We start from the raw sequence: 24,979 nt of genomic DNA, 5'->3' as shown, positions 1-24,979 counted from the left end.
TGTTAAGGGTAAGGCACTGAATTCTAAGAAGCGGCACTTAAATTCACTAATTATGGAGAGACTGTTGCCACAGCCACCCCCTTGAGGGAGTTCCACGTGGGAACAGGCATCAGAGATACAGGTAGATAGCTCGAACAGAAACACTTCAAATCATACTGACATATTTTATCATTAAAGGAAAATAATTTTATTTGTTTTTCAGACCTTTTGCAAGTATGAGACCTTATGCATTTTCATTTGAGCTCATTCCATTATTATGAACTGTTTCATGTGAAACATTTTAAGTCATTAATTAGAAGATTTGTATTCAGTTTTGCTTCTTGTGTCCACATTGAACATCACCATCATTAGCTTTTTATCTCATATAGTTGTGTGCCTTAACATCATGCCATTCACAATTTGACTCAACAGTACTCTTGTTTTCTTTATGCTCATTTGATTGAAGCTTTGTATCAGGTACCCAGGTCTTTGACTTTTGGTTCCATTTCTATTACTTTCCCTGCTGGGCCTTTGTCTGGTGTCATTAGCATCCCTCTGATTGTTCTATGACTTATAAATTCAAGTTTTTCTCGTTAGATTCCGTATTGTTCTCTTTTGCCCGTATATAGATTGTCTTTTTTGCATATCTATGAATTGTATCTTCTTATTTTTCAACTATGCTCAGATAATTTTGCATTTTCATTTTATTTCATTATTTTTATATTATTTTGTCATTATGTTGACTTTATAGTCACTTGCAAAACATCTTTCTCCATTAGATTTACTGCCTTTTATAAAATTTATTATATATTAACATTTTTAGATTACGATCCATACATTTGGAAACATTAAGTTAAGCATCTTCAGGAAACCTACCAGTGTGTGTTCTTATATTCAATATTACTCAGCTCATAATGGAAGCAAACAATCATTATTCCAGTCAAGTGTGCCATAGGGCATTACATGTACGCAGTCCAAAATTTATTGATGAAAAGTTTAAGATATTTTCGGTAGAATCCAAGTTAAAGTATCCTATATCTTTCACTGATAATTCTCTTAAGTAGGGAAAGTAATCATTTGATGGAGTTAACCCCAAACCTCCCCGTGATACCTAGAATCTTTTAGATCTTCCATTTAGTGATAATTTTACTTTAGTTTGCAACTTAGTTAAATCCCTTAATGTGAATGTAGCCTTCAGCAGTAACAATACTATTAAGAATATCTTAATCAAAAGCTCACCAGAATATCCTGTGAGTTTTTGCAGAAGACCTTGTAGCAGCTGAAATATGTTTTGTATTGGGCAGACTTGCAAGGATCTCTCTGTTAGACTTAAGCAACATGGATATAGTTTAAGAAAAGGATGTTTTAAAGGCTTTATTCAATCATGTTAAAAATTATGGCATTTGATTAGAGTAGTGCTACCATTATATTTATTGGAGTAGTGCTAATTCAGTTATAATCTGTATTTTCATTATCAAGAGAAATATCATGGAACAGTCCTATTCACATTCGCAAAGAATTGTAACATGAATATTTGTGAAGCTTTGTATAAACTGGATAGCTAAGTCCACTCCCAGTTGTCAGATACACTTCACATCCTCCAATTTTTCTTTATTCAAACTCACATCCCAACTAACTTGCCTCTCAACCATGCTGAACCTAATAACGTTGCTCTTATACACATATACTTTCAACTCTCTCACCCATTTTATTAACCAACCCCTAAGGGTGAATAAAGAGCTAGGTTGACTCTATCAACTGCCACTGTCAGGATTAAAACTTATGTGCTTGACCCTGAATGATGTGTAACGATCAGGAATGCTAACTGCTACTCATGGATGTCCATGCCCAGTTTACTGGACATTATTCAAACTTCCAATGATGCAGGTGAGGCAATTGTGTGGATAATGTTACACTAAGCCTGTTTATTACACAAATCAAACTGTGGGGTCCCCATGCAGTTTTAGAATTAGAATCTATGTGCTTGACCCTGAGTGGCCTATGAATGTGTCACAATCAGGAATGCTAACTGCTGCACATGGATGTCCATGCACAATTTACAGGACAGTATTCAAACTTCCAATGAGGCAGGTGAGACAGTAATGTGGATAATTTTACACTTTGGGTGTTTATTACACAAATCAAATTTGGGTTGCTCAGTTGTAGGAAAGAGCTGATGGGTACTTGGGATTGAATTTTATAAGCTCACCTGATGAATTGTTCTCATTTTTCATCATCTGCGCAATGTGTTGTCAGTTGTCTACAAATTTTTCACATTTTAATCGCAGAAACCTTTGGGTTAGTTGATCTGAAGCTTTTCAGAAATATGTGAATGGCCCTTGATCATGCATGGTTTCATTTCCTGCTGATCTGGCATATAGCCCATTTTATGGCCAGGTGAGTGATATGAACTCTTATGAGTGTTGTGTATTTTTTTTAAATGTTTCTTTGCTACCATAAAACAGTTATTGTAGCAAACTCAGTATGATTACATTGGAAAGGAGTTTTCTAGTTGTAACAGAAAGTCAACTTAGTGGCAGGAAGAAAAAATTGGTTTCATAAGAGATTCAGTATACTATTTTTTATTATACGTTGTCGCTGTCTCCCAGTTAGCGAGGTAGCGTAAGGAAACAGACTAAAGAATGGCCCAACCCACCCACATACATATGTATATACATAAATGCCCACACACGCACATATACATACCTATACATTTTAACATATACATACACATACATACACAGACATATACATATATATACACATGTACATATTCATACATGCTACCTTCATCCATTTCTGACGCCATCCTGCAACACATGAAATGACACCTCCCTCCCCCGCATGCGTGCGAGGTAGCGCCAGGAAAAGACAACAAAGGCCACATTCATTCACACTCAGTCTCTAGCTGTCTTGTATAATGCACTGAAACCACAGCTCCCTTTCCACATCCAGGCCCCACAAAACTTTCCATGGTTTATCCCAGACGCTTCACATGCCAAATCAATTGACAGCACGTTGACCCCGATATGCCACATCGTTCCAATTCACTCTATTCCTTGCACGCCTTTCACCCTCCTGCATGTTCAGGCCCCGATCAGTCAGAATCGTTTTCACTCCATCTTTCCACCTCCAATTTGGTCTCTCGCTTCTCCTCGTTCCCTCCACCTCTGATACATATATCCTCTGTCAATCTTTCCTTACTCATTCTCTCCATGTGCCCAAACCATTTCAAAACACCCTCTTCGGCTCTCTCAACCACACTTTTTATTACCAAAGATCTCTCTTACCCTTTCATTACTTACACAATCAAACCACCTCACACCACATATTGTCCTCAAATATCTCATTTCCAGGACATCCACCCTCCTCCGCACAACTCTATCTATAGCCCATGACTTGCAACCAGATAACATTGTTGGAACCACTATTCCTTCAAACATACACATTTTTCAACGCTCCCAGGACTTTTGCCCCCTCCCTCACCCTATGATTCACTTCCGCTTCCATGGTTCCATCCGCTGCCAAATCCACTCCCAGATATCAAAACACTTCACTTCCTCCAGCTTATCTCCATTCAAACTTACCTCCCAATTGACTTGTCCCTCAACCCTACTGTACCTAATGACCTTGTTTTTATTCACATTTACTCTCAGCTTTCTTCTTTCACACACTTTACTACCAAACTCAGTCGCAAGCTTCTGCAGTTTCTCACCTGAATCAACCACCAGCGCTGTATCATCAGCAAACAAGTGACTTGCTTCCCAAGCTCTCTCATCCACAGAAGACTGCATACTCGCCCCTCTTTCCAAAACTCTTGCATTCACCTCCCTAACAACCCCATCCATAAACAAATTAAACAACCATGGAGTCATCATGCACCCATGCTGCAAACCAACATTCACTGAGAACCAATCACTTTCCTCTTTTCCTACTCGTACACATGCCTTACATCCTCAATAAAAACTTTTCACTGCTTCTAACAACTTGCCTCCCACACCATATATTCTTGATACCTTCCGCAGAGCATCTCTATCAACTGTATCATATGCCATCTCCAGATCCATAAATGCTACATACAAATCCATTTACTTTTCTAAGTATTTCTCATACATTCTTCAAATGCCTGATCCATACATCCTCTACCACTTCAATAACCACACTGCTCTTCCCCAGTCTGATGCTCTGTACATGCCTTCACCCTCTCAATCAATACCCTCCCATATAATTTCCCAGGAATACTCAACAAACGTTTACCTCTGTAATTTGAGCACTCTTTTTTATTCCCTTTGCCTTTGTACAATGGCACTAAGCAAGCATTTTATTTCAATGAATTTAAGAGAATTTGATCTCAGATTTATGGATAAAGTTATGGTGAAACTGGTACATAAACTGTCGTTGTGTGGGGAATAGCTGTGCATCCTTACATAGAACCAAACTTGAGCTAATGTGATATGATCTAATTTGACCACCTATAAAGCTAATACTATGTACTGTTTACTATGTAATTTCATTTCATGATATTGATCAAAGCCTTTGCACTGACACAGCCATTTTTTGTTAACCTATTTACTAGGTTGTATGACCTCCAAATAGCTAAATGTGAGTGCCTGATAAAGTCTGTAATTGTGATAGGTGTCAGCGAATTGAAAAAATAACACCAAAATATTACTCACTTATTTTGATATGTAACTGCTCTAGGTTGTGACTAGATACAAGATTAATAGATTTGTTTATTTATGAAGTTAGACATAGAAGTACCTCGTATAGGGATTTATATAATTATATTTATATAATTTGTAACTCGCAGTTAAGACAACTGAGTATACTTTGAATTGAGTAGGCTAACCTTGGCCCCTGATGGTCTAATCTGGGTGATAGCTTACATGAACTCTGATAAGAAGTCATGATGATATGTTGTGGCATACCAAATGCTAGTTAACTTTATGATATAGTTTTCCTAGACAGATTCAGTGGATTTAAATTCCTTCAGAAGCTTATGGTCATTAATGATCTTGTAGCTTTACTCTGTTATACTTTCAACTTTGAAACTCTTGTTTTCCTCAACATTATGTAAAGTATACATGCTTTTGCTCATTCTTGTATACATAATGACCAAATCAAAGGTCTGTATTTCCTATGCATGTACATTAAGATTTTTTCTTGATCTTACATTTCTCCAGTAATGAAGTGGCAGACATTTTGAAGATAATCAAAATGAGGCCACCCATCTTTGGTTGCAGAAAGTAGCAGATTTCTATTAAGTAGTAGATGTTATTATTAGCTACTTTTGCTTCTTTTTTTTTCAAGTACATATGATTATTTTTTCTTGTTAGAATATGTTAATTGTATCAGGCTTGAGGATTTTATTTGTTTTAAACAACTTGTATTAAAGCTTTACTTTTTCTGTGAAATACAATATTCCATGATTTAAGTAAACAGTTATGAGTTGAGTGACTGTGAGATTAGAGTAGCTGTGGTAAGAGGCAGTTACTATGCACTCAATCCCCAAACCCCAGAGTGAGGTAAGAGGGGATGCTGGTCAGAGTCCAGGTGATAAGCCTTAATCATCAGGTACACAGTATCATGATAGATCCCAGCAATCGACTAAAAAGGTTTATTTAATGATTGTTGAAGTGAGTTCGTCTTGGGGTTGGTTAAAGATACAGCAGAAGCATTTAGTATTCCAGTGCAAAAAAAAGAGGCTGTCTTGGTGCTTAGTCATTGCCTAAAATTAATATTTGGGGCTTGGACTTTGCTTATATTGTCCTATTTCTCTCTGGCTATGAGGTTGTAGAGGTGGTAACCCCCCTTGCACATGACTTGGGTGCAAATTGTTTCTAAATCACATCAGAAGACCCTGACATTACAAAGCAGCAACAACAATCTCCAGTACATAATGGAATTAGGATGTCGGTTTTCCCAAAACAGAAAGTCTGCATCCTGACAAAAATCAACCATAATCCTCTTAACCTGAAATAGATACGAATTGATAAGTCTAAATGATCATCCACTCACTCAAAACTCTAGCTATTCAGGGTATTACTGATGATACACACACATAACTTTTAGTCCCCAATCCCATAACATGAACACAAAGGCCTTTAACATATGTAACTGTTCTTAGAACAATTACCAATACTGGTAGGTTTTAGGAGGTGGCCAGGCAGTGACCAGGGAGGCATTTTTCCAGTACTCCCTGCCTGGGTATTGGGAGGGTTAGTGACAACTGCATAGTGAGGCAGCTCGTCAGTAGTTGTCAAGTTGCACTCTTCTTACCCAGGTAGCTGCCTTTTCTTTCTCCCTCACCCACACATGGACTACTGGCATTCTGTCCACAGCTGTACAATATCTCCTTATCACACACAACACTCGACAACACTTAACTCGTACAGCTCATTCTTTCTAACACTAACTCTAGATTTTCGTGTGGTGAGCACTTGTCTTTTGGGAAATCATTTGGAGCAATAGACAGAAGTAGTAGGTTTGAGCGTAAGATAGAAACATTAGGTAAAAGTAGTTGGCAGAAATTTTAAGCAGGAGCACTAGGTAGAAGTAGTCAGTTGGAACATTAGGTAGAAGCCTAAGCAAACACTGTGCTAGACTTGCCTTCTGCCAGTGGCTTGTTAAGGGTGAGGCAGTAAAGGCTAAGAAGTGGCACTGGAGTTCACTAGTTATGGAGAGACTATTGTCATGGCCACCCCCTTGAGGGAATTTCAGAGTGGAATAGGCATCAGATATATAGATAGATAGCTTGGCACAAGAAAAAGAATCCCTCAGTGTCCGTTACAGTCATTTCATTCACTCTGACCTAAATTATGCTTAACCTGCCTCTCAAAATCTTGTGTAACAGCACTGCAAACCATACAAAACAGATCACCCAGAACAATCTCTTATTGCCTATCGACTATTAACATTCAGTACCTGGACAGTGAAACAAAGATGCCTCTTGTATCTCATTGTGCTTGGCACGCAGTTCTTTGCAACGGCACCAGACCCATCCCACTCGGACCACTTTATAACCAACCACCAATCTTAAGCACAAATAAAAGCTCACACTGTGCACCCAGGAAACAAACACAATTGACTTAATAGCATAGAAAAAATATCAAGTATCATAGTCAACTATGAATCATCTGATAAAGTGTAACTCATCATGGTTGGAATTCAGATATGTGTGACCTGTTGCAGTCATTTATTAACAGTAAAATAAATTCCCTTGTTTTATTGTTTATAGTTTAGATGAAAATAAGAAAAATTTTCATTTATTCATGTAATTTTATGTTAAATAAACAGTGCATATAGATTATAAAACATAGAACATGTGTAAATGATACTTTTAGGATGTCATAACTTGTGTCTTGTTAAATAAAAAACTGCAATGTAATTAGGTGTATGTAGAATAAAATCACACCATCATATACTTGCATAAATTGCAAGGATCCATGTTGCTAGTTTGGGCCTGCTCCCATCCAGTAAACATCATCCCACATGAATATAGAAGAAAGTATATTACTTTTTTTGGTTTATAATGTACAATGAAAAGGTTAAGTGAGGGATTGTGTTTAGGGCCAGAAGAATGATTATTTGAGTGAGAAGGTAAGGGAAAGTGAGTTGAAGATTGTAAAGTGGACTCATTGGTGTAAAAGTGAATTGGGCTCAAGGTTGATGAGAGAGTCACTTATGGAGTTGAGGGGAAGTAGGTAAGAGGTAAAAGTCTCTTCATTATTAAGTAAAGTTATGGAATGATGAGAGGAAGTTGTGTATTAGAAAAAAAGAGTAGAGGAAAAGCCTGTACTTTCCGGCCTCTTTCCTAGTTACCTGAACTTAATTAGAATACATAGGTGCTAGAAAATTATTGCACTTTATATCTAGTATCTAATGAATCATATGAAAATTGAAATCTTAATGCACATTGTTATGGACAGTTAGCCAACAAAACTCGTGTAGAGATTGCAACCAGTCTTCAGGTTTGCATCAGCTCTTTTTAATATTCCTGTTTGTGGCTTTCGCACATGGTAATATTTGTTAACAAAATGCTATTATTAGTCGTGACTAAGTGTTAAACTCATAGCTTTGTTTAGTCTGTATTATTGTATCAAATATGTTGATGTCTCTGTAAAGCTTATCTGGAACTATCAGTTTATCTTGTATGTTATGAGCCACCACCTGTAATCTCCCAGTCACTCACTACTTAATTGTGTGTGTAGGTACCACAAATATCCGGTTACTTGATATTTATTAGTTACATCAGAATGTCAGACACCAAGTTGCAAAACGTGAAAGATGATACAAAGATTTCTGAAGTGATTGATTGGATTATAAATGATGTTTTAAGTGACCCTAGATTATCTGTGTTCAAAGACGAGAAAAACAAGCCGTACTTTAAATATGGTGAGAATTACATTTTATTTTTTTATGCACACTGTATTGATACATGAAATATTGATGGATTTACTTCCTATATTTCCATATTATCTCAGCTATTATTAGCTTCCAGATTCCCTGAGAAACTGACCCACAAAAGGGTCAACTGAATATCCAACTCTCACCCACACAACATTCCTTTAGGCCAAATCACTCCAGTATCACCACACTCACCATACACAACACATCCTAGATGGCTTCAACTAGCCAGACACCCCATCTTGCTTAGTGCTAGTAGCAATGGATATCGGCAGAGCATTCAACACTTCCCCAACATGCACTTTTACCAAAGACACTGGACACTACCCCCAAGTAAAATGACAATTATTAACTATCTTCATAGCTGGCCACTAAGCCTAAGTCATGTACAAGGGCTTTATTTAAAAAAACCTGAAGTTCGACAATAGAGCTCCTGAGGAACATTTTTTTTTCTGGCCAGCCCTCTTTAATTTCTTGTGACATGATAGGGAACTCAGGTTTTGGTACATAGATGTGACACCATGAGTGATTTTATCTGTTTTATGTAAATCGTCTTGCTTCATCCAGTAGTTTTTCAAACCATACTTTCAAAACATTCTGGAGCCTTGCCTTCCTGACCCCACGTCTAATTAAAATCAACAGAGTGCTAACATATAAAGGGGGAACCATTTTTAAGTTTGGCATACTTAAGTCAAGGCTTAATCTGGCTTTAGTGAAATTATTATGAGAAGGTTATATTTGAATAAACCGAACTAAAATTACTTTCCTTACAGGTGGTATCATACTCATCAGCCTTTATCTGGTGATTGGTGCTGGTGCTGAGCTAATATGCAATGCCATTGGATTTGTCTATCCTTCTTATTGCAGTATCAAGGTTAGTGTAAGAGTTGTGCTAGTAATGGTAAGTTTCAGAATTTGAATCTTATCCCATATATCAGTACACATTTTTAGAGCATTCTTGACTACCTTCTTGCCTTTAGTATACTCACTGCCAATGCCGTGGCATCTTTATTTCTGTGTTCATTTCCTTCATTTATTTCCCTTCACTAAGTTGCTTTCTGTACTGTATATGCTCACCCCTGTTTTCTCCATAACCAGATCACTTTGGCTTGCTGTCTTGTTTAACTAATGATTTTAAAGTCAACTTATTTGTATGCTTGCCAAATTATGGTGAATGTGTGCACTATCGATTTCATTTTGATGAATGAGAACAGGTGATGCAATCCTTTTCCTAGGATAAAGTATGATAAGGTTGGTGGAGTAGTTGCATATCTTGAGAAAGAGGGTTGTTGTTGATTGGTGTGTCAGGCTTTTCAGTGTATTACATTGCTGTGTTGAAGAATTGAGAGAATATGTGAAAGGAGTAAATTTGGAGTTAATGTGAATAAAAGTATGGTAATAAGGTATAGCTGCAGAACAAAACTAGATAGTTTGAGCATGAGCTTAATTAGGGAGAACTTGGAACAAGTGGAGTGCTGTAGGTCCATCAGGCTGGACATGGCAGAGGATGGAATTATTTTAGATGGAGTGAGTGTTACGGTGGGAGAGAGGGGCAGAGTCCTAGATACATTGAGGAATCATCAAAGTAGAGAATATGGGCTCTGAAGGCAAAGATGAAGATAGATATGTTTAAAGATTTTGTATGGATGCATATCTTGGGCCTTCAGTGCAGGAGAGGTTGGATGTTTTGGAAATGAAATACCTGAGGATAGTATGTGGTGTAAGGAGGGTTGATAATTATGTATGGAGTGACAGTGCAAGAGAGGTGTGATTGTAAATGTAGTTTAATTGAGAAAGCTGAACAGGGTGTACTGAAAGGTTTCATACCTATGGAGAAGTTGAGCAAAGAAAGACCAAGCAGGTGGAAAGATGGATTGAAAGGGTTTAAGGTATTTTGACCTGAACATAAGTAGGTGAAAGGCATGTATGGGATAAAACGAGTTGGAGTGACAAGCAACCACTGGGAAGAACCGGAGCATATGAAGCAGTCAGAGGAAGCCAGCTAATATGTAAGGATTGTCTGTGGATGGTGGGCTCTTAATTGGTGTACTGTGGATGAGAAAATTGGGTCATAGTTTGTTCTTGACACTTCTCACTGAGTTGAGAAGTTGCAGACAAGTATGATGAAAATCAGACTGAATAGTATACTCTCAGAGGTATTTGGTGGTAGAATTATATCTAGCACTTCTCAGATACCTATGAGACTTCTTAATTCCTGTCATCCAGTACAGTAGTAGCATGTTTTGCTTTGCCAGCTTAACTTTTAGTACCAATTCCCATTTCAGTATGTCATTTTAGTGCAGTTTTAATGATTATATTTAGAAATGAGTTTGAAGAAGGGCTGTGAATGTTATATTGACTCAGGTATTAAATTTGCAGATGTTTTACAAATACAAAGTTATATTACTTCAATTTTCAGGCCCTCGAATCTCCCAAGAAGGAGGATGACACTCGCTGGTTGACTTACTGGGTAGTGTTTGCCCTGTTCTCAGTTTGTGAGTTCTTCTCTGACATGTTGCTGTCCTGGTTCCCCTTTTACTGGCTGGCCAAGGTGAGTTGATGTTATCTGATCAGTTTGCGTTATTGCTTAGAACTGGAGAGAAGCATGTCTAGGACAGTATTAGTATCAGAAGTGTGGGACCCATTAATGATTCTGGGTCCTGGCAGTGGATGGCAGTGTTGCTGAAATATTTTTGAATATAGATGCTGATTTCGGGCTTCAGATTGGTTGTAATATCTTTGATGTCTCATGTATCACTTTTAATGGTGAGGTGGAAGGGATTGCATTTTGGATGATGATTATAGATTTAGATTGTGTAGGTTGTGGGATATTTAAGGAGCTGCTGGCAAGAGATGGGTGATTATTGGTGCTTATGCACCTGGTCATGAGAAGAAAAGCCATGAGAGGCAAGTGTTTTAGGAGCAGTTGAGTGAATGTGTCAGCAGTTTTGGTGCACGAGACTAGGTATTAGTGAGGGGCAATTTAAATGCAAAGGTAAGTAATGTGACATTTTAGGGTCTAATTGGTGCATATGGGGCACCAAAGTACCCCCACCTTCATCATACTGTAGAAGCACCCATCGCTGAAAGACTCGTATAATTACATTCCTCACATTCCAATGCATGTATGATAGTGTTCCAATTTACATAGGGTAGATCATGCAACATTTTGCGAGAATTAAAATATGTTCAGCTGGAGTCAGTTGCCCCAATCTTGCATGCAAGGAAAACAACAAGAGAAGTGTGTTTCTTAGCATAGCCTTTATACACTGTTATCCAAATAACTGAATTTAGTTTTGCTCATGAATTTCTTTGAAGAACATTTTGCTTTTCAGATTTATATAAGTACCTATTTGTACTATATTAAGGTTGTTTTACACTTGTGGGGCCGCATCTATTGAATATTCTTTGTCGTACAGCTTTTTGAATTTGTCCTGTCATGTTATTCCTTTCATTTGTCACTTGCAATACAAAAGTACTTTTTAACATTTATTTTAATGTCTTCCCAAAATTTCATGTTTTGTCCTCCAGTTGCTCAGTCCCCATATCTCCTAAAGAACTTTTCATTGTCCACATCAGCAGTTTTGCATATAAACTAAAAAGTTAAGATCAGGTCACCCCCTCACTTTTCTCACCTCCAGGGTAGCCATATTTAAAGCCTGTATTCTTTCCTTGTAACTTAGCTTTCTTAGTCATTGTAGCATGTTTGTTGTTCTCCTTTGGACCTTCTCTGTTAGCTCTTTGTGATTCTTCAGGTGTGGGGACCAAACCTGAGAAGCATGTTTTAGTTTTGGTCTTTTGCATGTATTAACAAAAAATATGGGACTTGGAAGCTGTTAATAGTACTTAGAATTGTGTATTTAAGACCATATTGCGTAAAGTTGGGAAATTTTAAGCCATGGGCCATTGCACTGAGGTTCTTAATTAGCAGTGCTTGAAATACAAGAATTTAACCATCGTTAACTTCTTTTCATTTTTACAGTGCATGTTCCTGGTATGGTGCTTCCTTCCTGTGTCATGGAATGGCGCGGACTTGATTTACAACCGTGTGATTCGCCCAGCCTTCCTGAAACACCAACGGGAAATTGATACAGCCATGTCCAAGGTGCAAGATAAGATCAGTGAGCTGGCTGACACTGCAAACAAAGTTGCCTCTGATGCAGTCAAGCATGATTAGGGTAGGTAAGCTCTGCTGGATATGGAGACCTAACACATGTATATACTGCCATTTTGCACCTTCGACAAAGTGTGTGTTGAGTGAGTATTTTTCCCCTTCCTTTGATGCTCTAGTGAAATCTATGTCAAAGGAAAATAAAAGAATTAATTTAGGCTTCTCGTGTGTTTGTAGATCTAGCTCAAGAAAATTTAAAGGTGAAGACACAGAAGAATAATAGTACCATATTGTTGAGTATTTCCATGGTTAACCGTGGACATTTCACTTGCCCTGGTTCAGTCCATTGATGGCATGCCAACCTCAGTGTGTTTGTGTAGGTGTATATGAGTGGATGTGTTTTTTGTCGAATGTTGCCTAGCAGTACCATGCTAACGCAGGAAACAGCAATTTAGTATGAAAAACATGTTAACCAGTATATATATATATATATATATATATATATATATATATATATATATATGATTGAACCAGGGCATGTGAAGCATCTGGGGTAAACCATGGAAAGTTCTGTGGGGCCTGGATGTGGAAAGGGAGCTGTGGTTTCGGTGCATTATGACATGACAGCTAGAGACTGAGTGTGAACGAATGTGGCCTTTGTTGCCCTTTCTTAGCGCTACCTCGCACACATGAGGGGGGAGGGGGTTGTTATTTCATGTGTGGCGAGGTAGCGATGGGAATGAATAAAGGCAGACAGTATGAATTATGTACATGTGTATATTGGAAAGGGTTACAATTTTGCCAAATGGCGTACTAGCTTTGTCTCTTCGATATATATCAACTGACTGTTATATTTCTCTCTTGTGTCTCCCCTGATGATGTGATTATTACACAAAAGTGCACTTGGGAACTTTTTGTCTTTCATTTTCTGCGTAGACTCATAGGAACATGTGTTTATATGTATGTCTATGTGTGTATATATATGTGTACATTGAGATGTATAGGTATGTATATTTGCGTGTGTGGACGTGTATGTATATACATGTGTATGTGGGTGGGTTGGGCCATTCTTTCATCTGTTTCCTTGCGCTACCTCGCTAACGCGGGAGACAGCGACAAAGCAAAGTAAATTATATATATATATCCCTGGGGATAGGGGAGAAAGAATACTTCCCACGTATTCCCTGCGTGTCGTAGAAGGCGACTAAAAGGGGAGGGAGCGGGGGGCTGGAAATCCTCCCCTCTCACTTTTTTTTAATTTTCCAAAAGAAGGAACAGAGAAGGGGGCCAGGTGAGGATATTCCCTCAATGGCCCAGTCCTCAGTTCTTAACGCTACCTCGCTAACGCGGGAAATGGCGAATAGTTTGAAAAAAAATATATATATAAAGTGTGTGGAAGAAGAAAGTTAAGAGTAAATGTGAATAAGAGCAAGGTTATTAGGTACAGTAGGGTTGAGGGTCAAGTCAATTGGGAGGTGAGTTTGAATGGTGAAAAACTGGAGGAAGTGAAGTGTTTTAGATATCTGGGAGTGGATCTGTCAGCGGATGGAACCATGGAAGCAGAAGTGGATCATAGGGTGGGGGAGGGGGGCGAAAATTTTGGGAGCCTTGAAAAATGTGTGGAAGTCGAGAACATTATCCCGGAAAGCAAAAATGGGTATGTTTGAAGGAATAGTGGTTCCAACAATGTTGTATGGTTGCGAGGCGTGGGCTATGGATAGAGTTGTGCGCAGGAGGATGGATGTGCTGGAAATGAGATGTTTGAGGACAATGTGTGGTGTGAGGTGGTTTGATCGAGTAAGTAACGTAAGGGTAAGAGAGATGTGTGGAAATAAAAAGAGCGTGGTTGAGAGAGCAGAAGAGGGTGTTTTAAAATGGTTTGGGCACATGGAGAGAATGAGTGAGGAAAGATTGACCAAGAGGATATATGTGTCGGAGGTGGAGGGAACGAGGAGAAGAGGGAGACCAAATTGGAGGTGGAAAGATGGAGTGAAAAGGATTTTGTGTGATCGGGGCCTGAACATGCAGGAGGGTGAAAGGAGGGCAAGGAATAGAGTGAATTGGATCGATGTGGTATACCGGGGTTGACGTGCTGTCAGTGGATTGAATCAGGGCATGTGGAGCGTCCGGGGTGGGCCGTGGAGGGCTGTGTGGGTATGTATATTTGCGTGTGTGGACGTGTGTATGTACATGTGTATGGGGGGGGTTGGGCCATTTCTTTCGTCTGTTTCCTTGCGCTACCTCGCAAACGCGGGAGACAGCGACAAAGTATAAAAAAAAAAAAAAAAAAAAATATATATATATATATATATATATATATATATATATATATATATATATATATATCCCTGGGGATAGGGGAGAAAGAATACTTCCCACGTATTCCCTGCGTGTCGTAGAAGGCGACTAAAAGGGGAGGGAGCGGGGGGCTGGAAATCCTCCCCTCTCATTATTTTTTTTTTATTTTTCCAAAAGAAGGAACAGAGAAGGGGGCCAGGTGAGGATATTCCCTCAAAGGCCCAGTTCTCTGTTCTTAACGCTACTTCGCTAACGCGGGAAATGGCGAATAGTTTGAAAGAAAAGAAAAAGATATGTATATATATATATATATATATATATATATATATATATATATATATATTTTTTTTTTTTTTTATGTGAATAAGAGCAAGGTTATTAGGTACAGTAGGGTTGAGGGTCAAGTCAGTTGGGAGGTGAGTTTGAATGGAGCAAAACTGGAGGAAGTGAAGTGTTTTTAGATATCTGGGAGTGGATCTGGCAGCGGATGGAACCATGGAAGCGGAAGTGGATCATAGGGTGGGGGAGGGGGCGAAAATTCTGGGGGCCTTGAAGAATGTGTGGAAGTCGAGAACATTATCTCGGAAAGCAAAAATGGGTATGTTTGAAGGAATAGTGGTTCCAACAATGTTGTATGGTTGCGAGGCGTGGGCTATGGATAGAGTTGTGCGCAGGAGGATGGATGTGCTGGAAATGAGATGTTTGAGGACAATGTGTGGTGTGAGGTGGTTTGATCGAGTGAGTAACGTAAGGGTAAGAGAGATGTGTGGAAATAAAAAGAGCGTGGTTGAGAGAGCAGAAGAGGGTGTTTTGAAGTGGTTTGGGCATATGGAGAGGATGAGTGAGGAAAGATTGACCAAGAGGATATATGTGTTGGAGGTGGAGGGAACAAGAAGAGGGAGACCAAATTGGAGGTGGAAAGATGGAGTGAAAAAGATTTTGTGTGATCGGGGCCTGAACATGCAGGAGGGTGAAAGGAGGGCAAGGAATAGAGTGAATTGGAGCGATGTGGTATACCGGGGTTGACGTGCTGTCAGTGGATTGAATCAAGGCATGTGAAGCGTCTGGGGTAAGCTATGGAAAGCTGTGTAGGTATGTATATTTGCGTGTGTGGACGTATGTATATACATGTGTATGGGGGGGGGTTGGGCCATTTCTTTCGTCTGTTTCCTTGCGCTACCTCGCAAACGCGGGAGACAGCGACAAAGTATAATAAAAAAATAAAAAATAAAAAATATATATATATATATATATATATATATATATATATATATATATTTCGTAGAAGGTGACTAGAGGGGACGGGAGCAGGGGGCCAGAAATCCTCCCCTCCTTGTATTTTAACTTTCTAAAATGGGAAACAGGCGAAGGAGTCACGCGGGGAGTGCTCATCCTCCTCGTAGGCTCAGATTGGGGTGTCTAAATGTGTGTGGATGTAACCAAGATGTGAAAAAAGGAGAGATAGGTAGTATGTTTGAGGAAAGGAACCTGGATGTTTTGGCTCTGAGTGAAACGAAGGTAAAGGGGAAGAGTGGTTTGGGAATGTCTTGGGAGTAAAGTCAGGGGTTAGTGAGAGGATAAGAGCAAGGGAAGGAGTAGCACTACTCCTGAAACAGGAGTTGTGGGAGTATGTGATAGAATGTAAGAAAGTAAATTCTAGATTAATATGGGTAAAACTGAAAGTTGATGGAGAAAGATGGGTGATTATTGGTGCATATGCACCTGGGCATGAGAAGAAAGATCATGAGAGGCAAGTGTTTTGGGAGCAGCTGAATGAGTGTGTAAGTGGTTTTGATGCACAAGACCGGGTTATAGTGATGGGTGATTTAAATGCAAAGGTGAGTAATGTGGCAGTTGAGGGAATAATTGGTATACATGGGGTGTTCAGTGTTGTAAATGGAAATGGTGAAGAGCTTGTAGATTTATGTGCTGAAAAAGGACTGGTGATTGGGAATACCTGGTTTAGAAAGCGAGATATACATAAGTATACGTATGTAAGTAGGAGAGATGGCCAGAGAGTGTTATTGGATTACGTTTTAATTGACAGACGCGCAAAAGAGAGACTTTTGGATGTTAATGTGCTGAGAGGTGCAACTGGAGGGATGTCTGATCATTATCTTGTGGAGGTGAAGGTGAAGATTTGTATGGGTTTTCAGAAAAGAGAGAGAATGTTAGGGGCAAGAGGGTGGTGAGAGTAAGTGAGCTTGGGAGGAAGACTTGTGTGAGGAAGTACCAGGAGAGACTGAGTACAGAATGGAAAAAGGTGAGAACAAAGGAGGTAAGGGGAGTGGGGGAGGAATGGGATGTATTTAGGGAAGCAGTGATGGCTTGTGCAAAAGATGCTTGTGGCATGAGAAGTGTGGGAGGTGGTTTGATTAGAAAGGGTAGTGAGTGGTGGGATGAAGAAGTAAGATTATTAGTGAAAGAGAAGAGAGAGGCATTTGGACGATTTTTGCAGGGAAAAAATGCAAATGAATGGGAGATGTATAAAAGAAAGAGACAGGGGGTCAAGAGAAAGGTGCAAGAGGTGAAACAGAGGGCAAATGAGAGTTGGGGTGAGAGAGTATCATTAAATTTTAGGGAGAATAAAAAGATGTTCCGGAAGGAGGTAAATAAAGTGCGTAAGACAAGGGAACAAATGGGAACATCAGTGAAGGGGGCTAATGGGGAGGTGATAACAAGTAGTGGTGACGTGAGAAGGAGATGGAGTGAGTATTTTGAAGGTTTGTTGAATGTGTTTGATGATAGAGTGGCAGATATAGGATGTTTTGGTCGAGGTGGTGTGCAAAGTGAGAGGGTTAGGGAAAATGATTTGGCAAACAGAGAAGAGGTAGTAAAAGCTTTGCGGAAGATGAAAGCCAGCAAGGCAGCAGGTTTGGATGGTATTGCAGTGGAATTTATTAAAAAAGGGGGTGACTGTATTGTTGACTGGTTGGTAAGGCCATTTAATGTATGTATGATTCATGGTGAGGTGCCTGAGGATTGCCATTGTATTAAGGCAAAGGGGATAAGAGTGAGTGCTCAAATTACAGAAGTATAAATTTGTTGAGTAATCCTGGTAAATTATATGGGAGGGTATTGATTGAGAGGGTGAAGGCATGTACAGAGCATCAGATTGGGGAAGAGCAGTGTGGTTTCAGAAGTGGTGGAGGATGTGTGGATCAGGTGTTTGCTTTGAAGAATGTATGTGAGAAATACTTAGAAAAGCAAATGGATTTGTATGTAGCATTTATGGATCTGGAGAAGGCATATGATAAGAGTTGATAGAGATGCTCTGTGGAAGGCACTAAGAATATATGGTGTGGGAGGCAAGTTGTTAGAAGCAGTGAAAAGTTTTTATCGAGGATGTAAGGCATGTGTACGTGTAGGAAGAGAGGAAAGTGATTGGTTCTCAGTGAATGTAGGTTTGCGGCAGGGGTGTGTGATGTCTCCATGGTTGTTTAATTTGTTTATGGATGGGGTTGTTAGGGAGGTGAATGCAAGAGTTTTGGAAAGAGGGGCAAGTATGCAGTCTGTTGGGGATGAGAGAGCTTGGGAAGTGAGTCAGTTGTTGTTCGCTGATGATACAGCACTGGTGGCTGATTCATGTGAGAAACTGCAGAAGTTAGTGACTGAGTTTGGTAAAGTGTGTGAAAGAAGAAAGTTAAGAGTAAATGTAAATAAGAGCAAGGTTATTAGGTACAGTAGGGTTGAGGGTCAAGTCAATTGGGAGGTAAGTTTGAATGGAGAATAACTGGAGGAAGTAAAGTGTTTTAGATATCTGGGAGTGGATCTGGCAGCGGATGGAACCATGGAAGCGGAAGTGAATCATAGGGTGGGGGAGGGGGCAAAAATCCTGGGAGCCTTGAAGAATGTGTGGAAGTCGAGAACATTATCTCGGAAAGCAAAAATGGGTATGTTTGAAGGAATAGTGGTTCCAACAATGTTGTATGGTTGCAAGGCGTGGGCTATGGATAGAGTAGTGCGCAGGAGGGTGGATGTGCTGGAAATGAGATGTTTGAGGACAATATGTGGTGTGAGGTGGTTTGATCGAGTAAGTAATGTAAGGGTAAGAGAGATGTTTGGAAATAAGAAGAGTGTGGTTGAGAGAGCAGAAGAGGGTGTTTTGAAATGGTTTGGGCACATGGAGAGAATGAGTGAGGAAAGATTGACCAAGAGGATATATGTGTCAGAGGTGGAGGGAATGAGGAGAAGTGGGAGACCAAATTGGAGGTGGAAAGATGGAATGAAAAATATTTTGAGTCATCGGGGCCTGAACATGCAAGAGGATGAAAGGTGTGCAAGGAATAGAGTGAATTGGAACGATGTGGTGTACCGGGTCGATATGCTGTCAGTGGATTGATCCAGGGCATGTGAAGCATCTGGGGTAAACCATGGAAAGTTCTGTGGGGCCTGGATTTGGAAAGGGAGCTGTGGTTTTGGTGCATTATACATGGCAGCTAGAGACTGAGTGTGAATGAATGTGGCCTTTGTTGTCTTTCCTTGCGCTACCTCGCGCATGTGCGGGGGAGGGGGTTTTCATTTCATGTGTGGTGGGGTGGCGACAGGAATGAATAAGGGCAGACAGAGTGAATTATGTATATGTCTGTGTGTGTGTATATATTTGTATAGATGTGTAGGTATGTATATGTGCGTGTGTGGACGTGTATGTATATTCATGTGTATGTGGGTGGGTTGAGCCATTCTTTCGTCTGTTTCCTTGCGCTACCTCGCTAACGTGGGAGACAGCATCAAAGTATAATAAATAAGAATATGTAGTGTATTCAGAATCCTTAGAAAGTTGAAAAAGTCTTTGAAATAAACTGAAGTAAAGGTTGGATACATGGTATTAGACATATTTTAAGATGTTTTACTTGATCGCCATTGCCCACATTAGTGAGGTAGCGCCAGGAAACAGATGAAGGAGGACCCATCCACTCATATACACATATATATACATAGATGCACAATCACAGTGAAATGTAGGCTCTGCATACATGTACTTAATACATACAGTAACATATCAACATATACATTTATATACATATACTTGCTCGCTTTCATCCATTCCCGGCTCACCCTGCCCTTCAGGAAACAGCATTGTCACCCCCTGCATCAGCGAGGTAGCACCAGGAAACAGACTAAAAAAGGCCACATCCACTCATACTCATTCTCTTGCTGGCATGTTTAAAGCATCAAAACCACAGCTTCCTATCTGCATCCAGGCCCCACTGTACTTTCCATTGTTTACCCTGGACACCTAGCTCTCATGGGGGCCGAGTGGGATGACAAACCCAACCTGCTAAGCCCAGTGTTTAGGTCCTCACCATTGGCAGGCTGCCCTAGAGCATAGGGCCTGCACCTCCTAAGTTGTAGGGAGGTTTACACTCGAACAACAAACCTGGATGCTTCACATGCGCTGTCCATTGACAGCGCATCGACCCCAGTATACCACATCATTCCAGTTCACTACTGAAGTTGCTTATTTTTTCAAGTTTCCCCTGTAATATTTCTTCACTTTCCACACCAACTGATGCGGAAGATAATTGTTCCTCCTCATTGCTTTTGTCATCCAACAACCCATGTATTTTCTGCAAGGTCATTGTATGCACTACCTGAGAGATCAAGGAATGTGCTCCTCTAGTGGTGATTGTAGGTGTTTAGAGGAAAGCGGAAGCTTTTCTTACACCTCCTGACCTTTTTGGACTACTATTGGTATGATGAGTAAGCTGGATATTGTGGCTTTTCTTACACCTCCTGACCTTTTTGGACTACTATTGGTATGATGAGTAAGCTGGATATTGTGACAGGCAGGAAAAGCTAAAACATCATTTGATGTTGACCTCTGGGCAGGCAGGAAAAGTTAAAACATCATTTGATGTTGACCTCTGTCCCCTTATATAGTATAACATATGACATTGATCATTGTTTATGGGTTAAGAATGCTTTATTTCCCTTAAACACTCATCAGTGTAATGCATTTCCTGTAAGATTTTAGTACAGTACATCAGACACCCATTGTAATAATAACTCTTCAGTAAAGTGTTGGCTGCTTTGATATACAAAAAAAAATGGATTCTTCTTTTCACAGAGACAACTTGGAGATGACAGAGATGTGGTGTATTGGGAGACAGCAAAAGGATAACAAAATTCTGCTGAAAGGATGTGAATATATAGATGATCATAGTTGCTGATGTACATATTGTTTGTTTAGCTTTTCAGCTTTTTCACAGACAAACATCTTTGTTACACTGAATTTTGCAATGATGTAGTCTAGTCAAGTTAGCAGTCCCACATTCAAGTATTACCTCTTATGGATGAAAAGATTTTGTCTTTGTCATTAATGATTTAGATAGTAGCTTTTTTCCATTTTGTTTGCTGGATATCCAGGTCAAACTTGTCTTCCTAGCCATACTCATTACTTCTTATGAATAAAAAGATTTTCCTCGTGATTAATTGTATCTTTATTTCATCTTTCTATTTTGTTTACTGGGTATCCTGGTTAGATGCTGTCTCTTTTTTAAGCATGCCCAACCTCCCAGCACAAGTATTGTTTATTACCAAAGGTTAATTGTTATGACTGTAGTATTCACCTTATATAAGTTCTTTTGCACATTGGGCATTATTCTTCATGTTATTAATAAAAATTTTCCATTACTACATTTTGTATTGCCTACCATTCACTACCACTGAATTCATCAACACCACCAAACTCTGCCCTACAATATGCCATGGAAATCCAGATACGGTAAGTATGTGCCATGTTAATAATTTGGTGCACCAAGTGCACAATTCCTTTATGATCAAAAATTTTTTTTTTTTACAAAATATAATGTTGAAGGATTCAGATTGTTGGAAAATTGTTAAGGAGTAGTAATGGATTATGCACCTCTGTAAACTCGTTGGAGGCAAGGGTGAAAGTTGTGGAGACTTCTGGAAAAGAAGAAAAGATATAGGTGGGAAGAACGTTGTGAATGAGAATAGATACAAGGAGAGATTGAGTGCAAAATGGCAAAACGTGTGAGTGAATGAGGCAAGGAAAGTGGATGAATAATGTTAGGTATGTAGGGAAGCATTGTTTATATTTGTGAGCTTGCAGAAAGTGGGAGATGGACAGGTCAGAAAGGGTAGTACGAGGAAGTTGCTATTGAAAGAGAAAAAGAGCCAATTTGGAGATTTAAATATGAAAGTGGCTGTAGTTCAAGAGGAAGGTGCAAGGGCTGAAAAGGGGCAAATGGGAGCTGGGATGAATGAGTACTAGCAAAGTTCTGGGAGAATAAGGTTTTTTGGAAGGAGGTAAGTTGTAAGAAAAACAAAAAAACAAGAGAACAAATGGGGATATGGGTGAAGAAAGTTGTTACAGGCAGCAATGAAGTGGAGAGTTTTCTTACGTTTTTTTCCAGCTTAAATTTTTGATAAGGTGGCAGATGAGTGTATTGGACATGGAGGTATACAGAGTAAGAATAATGGAAAATGGTTTGGTATGAAAAGGAAGAGGATGTGAAAGCCTTGCATGAGATGGCATTGCAAATGATTTTCTTAAAAAAGATGGCAGTTGTGATGTTGACTGTTAGAATTTTCATTGTTTGTATAGGTCATGGTGAAGTTCCCAAGGATTCACAGAACACCTGATTCATACCATTGTATAAGGCAAGGGGGACAAAAGCGAATGTTAAAATTACAGACGTATATATTTATTTAATGTACCTGAAATTTTGTATTGGAGAGTTGAGTTTCAAGTTGGGATGGAACAGAGTGTCTTCAGGAGTGTAGAAGATTTATGGATCAGGTGTTTGAGAAATAGGGAAACAGAAGGACTTGCATTGTGGGTTTTGTGGATCTGAAGAAAGATTATGCTAGGGTTGATAGAGATGCTCTGAAAGATGTTGCATATGTGATGTGGGAGGAAAGCTGCTAGAAGCATTGAAGAGTTTTTATTGAGAGTAAGTTGTGCATGCAAATAAGAAGAGAAGAGAATGAATGGGTCTGAGGAGGGCTGTGTGATATCACCGTGGCCATTTAGTTTGTTTATGGATGGTTATTGCATGGGTCTTGAAGAGAGGAGTAGGTAAGCAGTCTGTTAGGGATGAGGGTGCCCAGAAGGTGAGTCAGTCTTTGATTGCTGATGACACAGTGCTAGTGGGAGATTTGAGTAAGAAATTTCATAAGCAGGTGTCTGAGTTTGGGAGAGTGTGTGAAATGAGGAAGTTGAGAGTAGATGTGAAAAAAGTTATTAGGTTTAGCTGTGAAGAGAGAAAAGTTATTTGGAATTTGTTTGAATAGAGAGAGTGTGGAGGAAGGGTAGTGTTTTAGATACCTGGAAGTGGATATGGTGGCATATGGAACCATGGGAGGTGAAGCGAGCCATTGGGTGGGTGAAGGGATCAAAGGTCCTGTGTACATTGAGGAATGTATGGAAAGAGATTGTTATGGATAAAGTTGGGGATGTTTGATGATATAATAGTTCCAAAAATATAAAGAAAAGGATAGATATGTTAGAAATTAGATGAGAACATTATGTGATGAGGAGGGTTGATCGTATAATTAATGACATGGGAAGAAGGGGATACTTTATACTTTAGTCAAGTATATAAAACAAATTAAGTAATAAAGTGATGCTTAGTATCAAATATGCCTAACACCATCAATCCAAAAGAGTTATCTTAATAACTAAGACTTATGATGTCATGTATAGTACAGGATAAGAAATTATTTTCATAAAGACATTCCTTTATGAACTGGAGTATTTTTTTATATAAGAAGCATGGAATGTCAGACAGACTGCCGATGTGATTCACTGGAAAATAAATTTTAGATATTGTAATAAATGCAAAAATAAATGGTAAGGTAATAAAGATATCAGAAATGAATGAGTGCTAATGTAAATATTCCCAGTGGCAAGAGGTATACATCTGCAAGGAAAACTACAAGCATAAAATTCAAAAGTTGTATCCCTATGATAATCAGTTTTCCCCTGGTAAAAGTCTTAACTGGGTATTAAACTTTTACAGATGATGAAGTGGCCCAAAAGTTATAAGCGTACCTAGGGGCGTGCTTTGCCGAAAAGGAAAATTAATGCTATTGGAATAGAGATTATAATCATACTTATTTTCTTGCAAACAACAAAATGCAGTCTTAGTTTTTAAGAACTGTTGGCATACCCCAACCAAAACTGGCCAAAGATAACATGACCATGCGCTAAATTACATAAACCACAGAATATGTTGTATATTACAGGTTGAGTATCCCTTATCTGAAATGCCTTGGACCAGAAGTGTTTCAGGTTTTGGAATATTTGCATATCCATTTATGTTTCATATACACCTTATACACATAGCCAAAAATAAAATAAAATGAGCACTTAATTTATGATAATTACAGGTAGCTGTAAATGTAATGAAAACAGAAAAAATTCAGTAATGTTGCTGGTCGTGTTACTCTCAAACATGGCACTTTAGGTGATGAAATTCTGATTTCACATGAAAATAATGTTTTGCATTTAAAAAAAAAATATCTGCTTACAAAATTGAATATATAGTTGGTAGGAAGCCAATGACCACGGAGGTATATTACCAGTACTACCCACCTGGGTATTAGGAGGGTTAATGACATTTGTCTAGGAAGCCAGTACTTTAGTGGTGGTCAAGTTACACTCCTCTGATCCAGGTAGCTGTCTTTCCTTTCTCCCTCACCCAGATATAAACTGGCATTCTGTCTACAAACATACAATCTCTCCTTGTTACACGTAATACTAGGTAACAACTCGCACAGCTCATTCTTTGTAATTAGATTTTCCTGTGATGAACATAATGCACTAGACTTGCCTTTTGGCAAAATGGCAGAAGCAGTAGATAGTAGGTAGGAATGTTTAGGTAGGAGCCTCTGCAAATGTGTTGAGTTACCCTCTGCTAGTAGCCTGTTAAGGGTTAGACACTAAAGGCTAAGAAGTGGCACTGGAGTCCACACGTTATTGAGACTGTTACTCTGGCCACCCCACTGAGGGAGTTCCATTTGAAACGGGCTACCTGTTTTATTGAAAACCATGATTTTTTTTTTTTTTTTTAGTAAAATGAACCTGAAGACTTAATAATTGTGTTAAAAAGAATATATAATTAAAACAATAAAGTAAATAATGTTTAGATAAATTAGCAAAGATCCAAAACTCAAATTTCAAAAGAGAATACACGTATGCTTTGACTATCACCA

General features: G+C 39.1%; 1 protein-coding gene across 3 annotated transcripts in view; it reads left to right on the top strand.

Moving 5' to 3' along the window:
• The window catches only part of LOC139748187 (receptor expression-enhancing protein 5-like), a 36,241-nt gene extending 14,808 nt beyond the window's left edge, over positions 1–21,433 (top strand). For 2 of the 3 annotated variants that reach the window (XM_071660983.1, XM_071660985.1), the window contains exons 2-5: positions 9,159–9,259; positions 10,805–10,936; positions 12,368–12,563; positions 20,865–21,433. In XM_071660983.1, coding sequence (XP_071517084.1) covers positions 9,159–9,259; positions 10,805–10,936; positions 12,368–12,562 — 428 coding nt within the window. In that variant the 3' untranslated portion in view covers position 12,563; positions 20,865–21,433. Of the gene's footprint in view, positions 1–8,164; positions 8,374–9,158; positions 9,260–10,804; positions 10,937–12,367; positions 12,564–20,864 lie in introns of those variants that run through there. The other variant, XM_071660984.1, reaches the window with a different exon arrangement.
• The last annotated feature ends 3,546 nt before the right edge of the window (positions 21,434–24,979 follow it).

The sequence above is a fragment of the Panulirus ornatus genome, chromosome 73 (assembly GCF_036320965.1).
Source record: "Panulirus ornatus isolate Po-2019 chromosome 73, ASM3632096v1, whole genome shotgun sequence".
NCBI lineage: Eukaryota > Metazoa > Arthropoda > Malacostraca > Decapoda > Palinuridae > Panulirus > Panulirus ornatus.
Note: the sequence above shows the minus strand (reverse complement) of the source record. Positions and strands in the feature narration are given on the sequence as shown.